Below are 9,971 nucleotides of genomic sequence, written 5' to 3' on the forward strand. Positions count from 1 at the left end.
CCAGCATTTGTTGCTTGCTGTTCTGTTAAATTTTGCTATTTTGACTAGGGTGAGATGATATCTCATAGTTGTTTTATGCATTTATAATTTGATTTTTTCTGTCGCTATTCTATAAAATGTAATTGTAAATTAAATAACAGGATTTTAACCTAGGACAGCAATATGGAGAAGTTGCTTTTAAAAAGTTTGCTCATTTAATGCATAAAATAGGTGATCATTTGACCTTCACCTGTGTGGAGAATTTTGGAGTGAATGTGCTTAATCTTATTTGTTTGTTTGTTTTAAATTTATTTTAATGAAAGTTTACAGAGACTTTGGATTTCTATTCATTCATTGTTGCACAAATGTGCTTACTCTTTGCTGTCAAAAATCTTCCCTCTAAATCCTAGGGCAAATTCTATGCTTGGCTGTTAGAAGCTGGTTTTCACATGCAAGCTAAGGTGGTTGTCTCCAACAGCATGTTTCCCTTGGAATACTTCCGGATGTGCTACACAATGGACCTACAACCATCAAGTCTATGCCTAGTTTCTAGTCCTCCCACCTTCCAGCAGATGCCACATGATCCTTCTTACAGTAGACCTTTCTTCAGGTGAGGCAAGTCTGGGTCTCTCACTTTCTTTTAGCCCAGGTGGGAAATAGGCTTTAAGTCTTCCATCTTCATGGAGCTCCCTTCTCTGAAGCATCAGGGTCTTTCAGCCCCTGACCTCAGTAAACTACAGTTGGCATGACCTAGGGGAAGAGGCAAAATCCTGGGGGGAGAAACTAATGGACTAAGTTCAGGAAGCCGACCTGGGCTGATTACCACTGGGGCAAGAGAGCAATGGGAGTTATTAAAAAGTTGCTAATTGTCTCCAAAATACATACTCTGATAGGTCTGCTGTGGGGGCCTACTGTACCAAGGACAGTGAATATTTTAGAGATTAAGAAAATACAGGATTAGCAGTTGTTTGACCAGGTAGCTTGTCTTCAGATTTCCTGGCACAGACATGTGAGTACTTCCAGTGTTGGACGCACTTGAACCATGTATAAGGTGCTAGCAGTTTTTATATGTGAAATATTAACCCCTTTAATACAACAAAAGTGCTCTGGTGGTGTAGTGTTTAAAGTGTCAGACTGCTAACCAAAAAGAAGGTAGTAGTTTTAAACCACCAGCTGCTTGCTTCATGGAAGGAAGAAGGGCTGTTTCCTACTGTAAAGATTTTCAACTTCACAAACCCAACAGAGAGCTGCTATGAATCAGGATCAACTCCATGGTAGTGGGTTAGGATTAGTACAACAATGGATACAGCAAATCTATCTATTTTCTCTAGGAGAGCTTAGCTTGTGTAGTTCATAGGGAGTTGCACTGCTAACTCAAAGGTCATGCCTCCCAGTCAGTTCAAATCCACCAATCCCACTTTGGGAGAAAGATGGGCAATTTGTTCTTGTGTGATTTACAGCCTCAGTTATGAGTCCATTCTGACTCAATGGCAATGAGTGAGTGAGTATATATTTTCTTATTGTGAAGAACTGGCTAGAACTGCAATTGTAACTTGGGTAACTATACAAACTCTGCTTTCTTACCACACACTGATCTACACAGGGCTTCCAGGTCAGTCTGAATCCTTTCCTTGAAAATGTTTACACTTGGCAATATGGTGTCCTTGGCAGAAAAAAAATAATGTGCAGCTCTTCCACATGAAAGATACAGATATTTTTTAAAAAAAGATACATATTTTTAAAAAAGATTAATTCTTCTCAATACTTAGGGCTTTAGTCTATTTTTAAAATGGAATGAATTGGAAAAGTACCCTATGTTGATACTGGGGAAGGGGACATGCTTTGTCAATCTCATTGACTATCAGATCCAGTTACCTGGATTAATCCTTTAGGTTTCTTATTTAGTCCTCTATACGCGTGCAAAGAAGGCCTGTTAGAACAATTATATTCAAATATATACATCAACAACGAAAGTGGAAAGAGGAGGATATTGAGGATTTCTCCCAACTTTTGCACACCAAATATGTAACCAGATGCATTAATAGCTATTAGTGACTGGAATGCAAAAGTTGGAAACAATATGGAAGGAATGATAGTGGGAAAATATGGTTTTTGTGACTGAAATGAGACAGGACAACAAATGATTGAATTGTGTCTGTTCAATGATTTATTAATCACAAATATCTTTTTTTAAAAAAATACAAAAGGTATCTTTACATCTCATCTGATGGACTGCAAAAGAATCAGATTGACTATATCTGTGCAAAGAATCATTGGAAAAGCTCAAAATCTGCAGTCAAAACCAGTCCAGGAGCTGACTGTGGAAGAGACCACCAATTATTCATGTGCAAGTTAAAACTGAAGCTGAAAGAAATGAAAACAAGTCCACAAGAACCAAAAGAAGACTTTCAATGTATTCCACCTGGCTTTAAAAACCATCTCCAGAATAGGTTTGAGGCATTGAACATTCACGATCAAAAATCAGATGAGTTATGTGATGAAATCAAAGATATCATCCCTGAAGAGAGCAAAAGGTTGTTACAAAGAAAGAGGACAAAGTACTTTTTCTAATTGGATGTTAGAAGAGACTGAAAATTGCTTGACAAGCACTGTGGTAATTGGACAATTAAAACAGACTTTCAAGGGGAGAAAAAAAAGAAGAACGAGCTGGGGAGGAGGGTAGAGAAAATAGTGCAACAATGAATGAATGAAAACCCAAAATCTTTGTAAATGTTCATTAAAATTAATAAAATTTAATAATTTAAAAAAATTTGGAGGACAACTACCTGAAAAAAAAGAAGAGACTGAAAACTGCATGAGAGCACCAAGAAGCCAAATAAAAGGGAGAAATGCCAAAATAAATTAACAGAAGATTTCAAAGAGAAAATAAAGCAAAGTATTATAATAGAATGTGTAAGGAGTTGGAATTGGAGAATAAAAAGGGAAGGACTCATTCAGCATTTCTAAAGTTGAAAAAATTAAAAAAACAAATTAAAGCCTTGAGTTATAACACTGAAAGATGCTATGTACAAAATCTTGAATGATCCAGGCAGCATAAAAGAAGACAGACTACACAGGTCACTGTATCAAAAGAACTGGCTGACATTGAAAAATTCCGGAAGAACCACATGATCAAAAGCCAATGATAATGAAGGAAGGAGTTCAAGCTACACTGAAGGAATTAGCATAAAAACAAGTTCCCAGGAATTAATGGCATGCCAATTGACATATTTCGACTAACAGATACAGCCCTGGAAACATACAGTCTATGCTGGGAAATTTGTAGGATGTTGTTTGTTGTTGTTGCTGTTGTTATGTGCCGTCGAGTCCCTTGTGACTCATAGCGACCCTATATACAACAGCCCTAAACTCTGCTCTGTCCTGTGTCAGTCGCACTGTCTCTGACACTCCCATCCCGATTATCCCAGTCACTGAATCAATCCACCTCATAGAGGGCCTTCCCCTCCTGCGCTGTCCCTCCACCCTCCCAAGCATGATGTCCTTCTCCAAGGACTGGTCTCTCCTCACAACATGTCCAAAGTATGTTAGACAGAGCCTCAGAATCCTTGCCTCTAAGGAGCCACCTGGTTTAACCTTTTCCAGGACAAATCTGTTTGTTTTCCTAGCAGTCCATGGTATTCTCAATACTCTTCTCCAGCACCACAGCTCAAAGGCATCAATTCTCCTTCTATCGATAGCATGCAAAATATCACTGAAGAACATCCTAAACTAGCTATAACAGTACACTTGCAGAGAACTTCCAGAAGTTCAAGCTGGGATTAGAAGAGGCCATTGCACCAGGATATCATTGTTGATGTTAGATGGATCCTGGCTAAAGTACAAAATATCAAAAGAATGTCTATTTGTGTTTTATTGGCTATGCAAAGACATTTGACTATGTGGATCATAAAACACTAATATTTAGAAGAATAAGAATCCCAGAACACTTAATTGTGCTCATTTGAAATCTTTACCTAAACTAAGACACATGTCAGAAAGGGAACACTACATGATTTCAAACGAGGAAATGTGTATGTTAGGGTTGTGTCCTTTCTACATATCTATTCATTCTGTAAGCTGAACAAATCATTCAGGAAGCTGGACTCTATAAAAAAAATGACATCAGAATTAGAGAAGGACTCTTCAACAACCTGTGCTATGCAGGTAACACAATCTTGCTTGCTGAAAGTGAAGGTTTGAAACATTGCAGAGGATCAGAGACGATCAACCTTCATATGGATTGCTTCACAACATCAAGAAGACAAAAATCTTCACCACTGATGTTCCAAAAGGCAGCATCAAGAAGATGGAGCAAAGATTGAAATTGTCTGTAATTTCATGGATCCACATTCCACATCCTTGGTACCATCAGTCACAAGACTAAGAGATGTACTGCAGTGGGAACGTCGGCTATTAAGAACCTCTCCAAATTACTAAAGAGAAAGAATGTTAGTTTGAAGACTAAGGTGTACCTGATTTATGTCATGATCTCTTTAATCACTTGCTATGCATCTGAGTTGGACAATGAATAAAGGTGACAGAAGAATTGATGCTTTTGAATTGTAGTGTTGGAAAATAGAACTGAATATCCCATGAACTACCAAAAAAGCCAAATATTTCCTGAAGATTGTGCAGCCAGAGTGTTCCTTAGAGGCAAGGATGGTGAAAAAATTTGTCTCACATATTTTGGACATGTTGCTAGGAGAGACTATTCATTGGCAAAGGAATATCATGTTTGGAAAGGTCAGTGAAAGCGTTAGACTTTCAAGGAGATGGGTGGATACAGTGACTGCAGTAAGGGGCTCAAATGTGTCTAAGATGATGAGGATGGTACAGGATAGAACAGGGTTCAGATTTGTTGTTCATCAGGTCACTATGCGTTTTATTAGATCTAACAGCACCTAACAACAAGAAAGAGTAGAAGTTCAGGTTCTATATTTCTCTGTCAAGGCACATGTGAGTCGATGTCCACCATATCACAGCTGCTCACTGTACCCAGAAGCCAGCATGGTGACCGTCTAAGTGACAAGAGTAGAATAATTATGCTACATACTCAGGGAAAACTGGGTGAAAAAGTTATTTTCTTCTATTTTATTTCTAAAAATGCTTTTTGTTACAAATATAACCATTTCAGTCAGAGATCTCTTAAATCTATAAATTCTATTGGCTATAGAAATACTCATTTAAATGAGAGCGTTTATAAACAAATTCCATTTAAGAATCAAAGAAGTGATGCTTTAGAATGAAACTTCATAAATCTGGAGAAATTCTGTGTATATTTCTTGCACTTGAGTCAATATTATGGATAAGTGGTTTCTTTGTGTTTCTTGCCACTTTTAGAAATAATATTATGAATATAGAGGAGGGAGGTTTTCTCATTTAAAAAAGTTATTCAAGACAACTTTAAAAGAAAATTGAACTAATAAATGACTTCAAGTTACAAGAGAGGGAGCTTTGGTGGCCTAGTGGATAAGAAGTTGCACTGTAAACCCAAAGGCACAGGGTTCGAATCCATCAGGTGCTCTGAGGGGAAAAGATGGGCAATCTCCTCTCATGCAGTTTATAGCCTCCAAAAAACAGAGGGTCAGACAGTAGTTGGTTCTGACTCAGTGGCACATAACAACAACAGAAAAAACCAAAAAAACCCCCCAATAGTAACATTTATAAGAGCAGGAATCCTAGTGATGCAGTCCATTGGGAATTGTTTTGTTGGAGTTTTTGAGGTTATAAGAGAGCAAGTGTCTTCCTCATTTCCCTTCATACATAGAAACAGAAATAAATAGAGAACAGGTCAAGAGAAATAGTCTTGTAATTTTATCAGTCAATTTTAATTAATTCTATAAAACAAAATGCATATGAACTGTTGTATGAAAACCAATATGATTCGTAAACTTTCACGCAAATGAAAAAGAGAACTAGCTAGGCAACTGTTTTCTCTTTCTATGGATATAAGAAAAGCTACAATGTGGAGTTTGTCTCCAATTCAACCTGCACTCAGCTACATGATAGACTACCATCTTTGATGTCAATTGAAATAGAACATGAATAGCTACCAAAAAGGCTGTACATCTAAATAGAACAACTTGAGCTGGTTGCTAATGTTGGACGTAAAGCATGGGCTCTGCTGTCAAGCTCATATTCCAGTGAAGAAAGTCAAAAGGGAAAAAAGGCAAAAATACACATGAGATAATAGATTTAGGGTTGAATTCATTATGCAAATCTGGAGCACTAACAGACAGAGCTTGCCCTCTCTGACTCTCATTTCTTTTTTTAAAAAAAATTATTATTAAATTTTATTAGTTTTAGTGAACATTTACAGAGATTTTGGGTTTTCATTCATTCATTGTTGCACTGTTTTCTCTACCCTCCTCCCCAGTTCGTTCTTCTTCACCCCCGCCGAATGTCTGTTTTACTTGTCCAATTGCCACAGGGCTTGTTGAAGCCAGTTCTGATTAATCTCCTTTGTCAGTGTGTCCTTTGCCATTCCTTACCACTCCTCCCTGAGAGAGACTTCACCTTGATTCATAAGGAAAAGGGGATAGCGTATTCTCTTAGCTACTTCCTGCTGAAAAGGGACGCTGTAGGTTTCAGGGTGAAGATCTTCTCCCATCTGACTTTCATTTCTATCCATACTATGCTGTTCTCCTCTCAGCCATAACATCAAATTGACATAGAAACTATGTCAGGAAAGCACCATAACATGCATATAACCCAAGGTATATATAGTAGAGAAAAACAAATCCAAAAAAGCAAGTTCAAAAGATCAGTTCCAACTCACTTGCAAGCAACAACTATGAAAAATTCTTGTTATTGTGTACCCTTGAGTCAGCACCAATACATAGCTGACACTTCAGTGAATTTTCAGACACAATACAATCACAAGAGAGGAGATTGCCCATCTGTCTTCTGTGGAGCAGCTGGTGGATTTGAATCACTTGCCTTCAAGTAGGTAGTACAGCTCCTTACCACAAGACCACTAGAGTTCCTTTGAGAAACACTTAGACAATATTATGATTTTACATTCTAAATACTGCAGTGGCAATGAGGAGAGATGAAGGGGGAATGAGGAGAGAATAGATGTTCTTCTTGAATCGCTACATAGCAGTTGATCATCCATTACAAACATTCACCCACAGAGAAGTAACTAAGTCCTCCCTTGAAGTTACTGAAGTGAATTTCAAATCACGTCCACATCTCATGCCTCTGAACACAAAGGAAGTAGGTCCTCCCACCGACTTGCTGTTCATCTTGATTAAGTCTCCTTCTCTGAATTTCCATTTTCTAATTTACAAGATGACTAATTTTAAATAATAATATATCTACTGTCAATTTTAGGATTTTTATTTTTGGAATGGAATGTTTACTGGGAGAAAAGAAAGGAAAGGGGGACAAAAATGTCCACAATATTGTCACACTTTTTAGATTGGTATTGTATGTGATCTTTCTATATAATCAGATAAAACTGTGAACATGCTTAACACCGTGTCTGACACATGAATATACCCTCAGTATATATTCATTTTAATCTGCATTACCTCTCTGTAAGAATATTCCCCTCCATATTGCAAATGGGAAAGCAAGAGTTTATAGAAATTCCTCATTTAAACTCCATCTGTTTGAAGTTCATTCTCTCTTACAAATCACCAAGTATCTGCCTAATCTCTTCATGGCCGATTGCATCTCCTGGTTCCTCAGGGTATAGATCATGGGGTTGAGCATGGGGGTCATGACCGTATAGCTGATGGACACAGCCTTGTCCAAGGGGAAGGGGGTAAATGGACGGGAGTAGATGTAGATACAGGGAATAAAGATCATGGATACCACAATAATGTGGGTAGTGCAGGTGGAGGCTGCCTTCCTCTTTGCTTGACCTGAATGGGACCTCAGCATCACCAAGATAATAGCATAAGAGATCAGAAGAAGGATGAACCAGATAAGGACTAACATCCCACTGTTGGAGATCATGAGGAACTCCAAGACAGAAGTGTCAGTGCAGGCTAGTCTGAGTACTTGAGGAACATCACAGTAGAAGTTATCCAGCACATTGGGGCCACAGAAGGGAAGTGGGAGCATCAGAACCAGCTGGACAATGGAATGAAGAAAGCCTCCCAGCCAGGAAGCCACTACCAGCCCCACACAGAGTTGCGTGTTCATGATGGTGACATAGTGGAGGGGCCGGGAGATGGCTATGTAGCGGTCATAGGCCATGACTGACAGGAAAAAGACAGCCCCACCTCCCAAAAGGTGGAAGAAGAAGATCTGGGCCATGCAGCCCTGGTAGGAGATAGTCTTGGTTTCATGAAAGAAGTCAACCAGCATCTTTGGAGAAGTGACTGTGGAGCAGCAGAGGTCAATGACAGCCAGATTTCTGAGCAGAAAGTACATGGGTGTGTGGAGTCTGGAGTCAAAAGTCACTGTGACCATGATGAGGAGGTTTCCCACAACTGTGGTGGCATAGATAAATAGGAACACCACAAACAGGAGGTACTGGAGCTCCCGTGTCTGTGAGAATCCCAAAAGGATAAACTCTGATACCCGTGTGAAATTCTGTGGTTCCATGGGATCTCCCACACATGCCTAGAGAGAAACCATAAAAAGCAAAAGTCATGAAATTAAATCTTTTTCCCCTTCAAGGATCAGGATTGAGTTAATCAAAATCAATGTTGACTATTATTCCAAAATTAAGCTTTTGAGAGACTTTCATGGGGATAAATTCACCTTCATGCCTTCTATTGACTTCTATTTCTAATCACATCAAATAGCCACACCAGAGTGTATTATAGGTATCTATAGATAAAACCTCCTTTGAGTCTTTGGTCCTTGTTCACTGTATCCTTATTAGACTCCTTTTCATACCTGCTATGTCCAATATAGTGTCTTTTGAACCACAAGAACTCTACACATCTAATTAAATAAATCAATAAATTAATAATCAGGTCAGTAAGTACCTGTTATGAAACATAATCCATCTAGGTGCATAAATGTTGAGAGATTGTAGAAACTAATGGTATTTAAGAAATAAATAGATGCTTCCTCCTGGTGACTGTTTGAGGCATTGCATATAGTTCATGGCTAAAAAAGAGACAGGCTTGTTAGAAGGAATTAATATGTAGAAATTCAGAGGCAAAAGTAAAAAAAAAAAGGCAACACATAATCTTGCCTATAGTGATGCTAAGATTGTCAGTACTTTTCAAACTTTCCATTTCACACCTTTCTCTAATGACATTAGTTGCTATGAGGCCATCTATAAGTGATAACTCAAAGCAGCCCAAACAAAGCAAAATATCCTTGAATTTTCATGTTAATAAAAATTTGCTGTGGATTTTGTATTATATATATGTTCCTAGATAATTTGAGAGATGACCTACGGTCATCAAGTCAATTCCAACTTTTACAGTTGATTCTGACTCATAGTGACACACACACACACACACACACACACACACACACACACACACTGCCCCCATTAGATTTCTGGGCCTGTAAATCTTTACAGGAAGAGACAGCTCATGTTTCCTCCTGTGAGGAAGCTGGTTAATTAGAACCACCAACCTTTTGATTAGCAGCCCAGAGTTGTTCCAGGTATAGTGCACTCCCTTCTAGAGCACCTGAGCAACTCTACAGGAAGAAAAACCACTTCGTAGGCTTTCTGAGGCTGTAAACACTGAAGGAAGCTGATTGCCACAGATTTCTCCTGTGGAGCAGCTGATGGGTTCACACCACTGACCTGGTTAGCAGCTGGGGGATTTAATCACTGGGTCATCACGGCTCCTTTTGATGATCTTTGGCAGGCTCAGATCTTCGGCAGAATCACCAACAATTTGCATTATGCAGATGACACAACCTTGTGAGAAAGACTTGAAACACTTGCTGTAGAAGATCAAAGACTGCAGCCTTCAACATGGATTACATCTCAGCAACAAGAAGACAAAGATCCTCACCACTTGGCCAACAGACAGCATCATGAAAGATAAAGATTGAAATTGCCAATG

At 38.7% G+C, this 9,971-nt stretch overlaps 1 protein-coding gene across 1 annotated transcript; it reads right to left on the reverse strand.

The window, feature by feature from the left end:
* Positions 1–7,602: 7,602 nt before the first annotated feature.
* LOC102873386 (olfactory receptor 4D1-like) lies at positions 7,603–8,538 on the reverse strand. Its single transcript, XM_006889247.1, has one exon. The coding sequence runs from the start codon at positions 8,536–8,538 to the stop codon at positions 7,603–7,605; it is 936 nt and encodes a 311-aa protein (XP_006889309.1).
* Between the last annotated feature and the right edge of the window lie 1,433 nt (positions 8,539–9,971).

Source organism: Elephantulus edwardii, unplaced genomic scaffold (genome assembly GCF_000299155.1).
Source record: "Elephantulus edwardii isolate Elephantulus edwardi_28Jun2011 unplaced genomic scaffold, EleEdw1.0 scaffold00077, whole genome shotgun sequence".
NCBI classification, from domain to species: Eukaryota; Metazoa; Chordata; class Mammalia; order Macroscelidea; family Macroscelididae; genus Elephantulus; species Elephantulus edwardii.

Coding starts and splice junctions, on each gene's coding strand:
- LOC102873386 (XM_006889247.1), bottom strand. CDS start 8,538: ATGGAACCACAGAATTTCACACGGGTATCAGAGTTTATCCTTTTGGGA.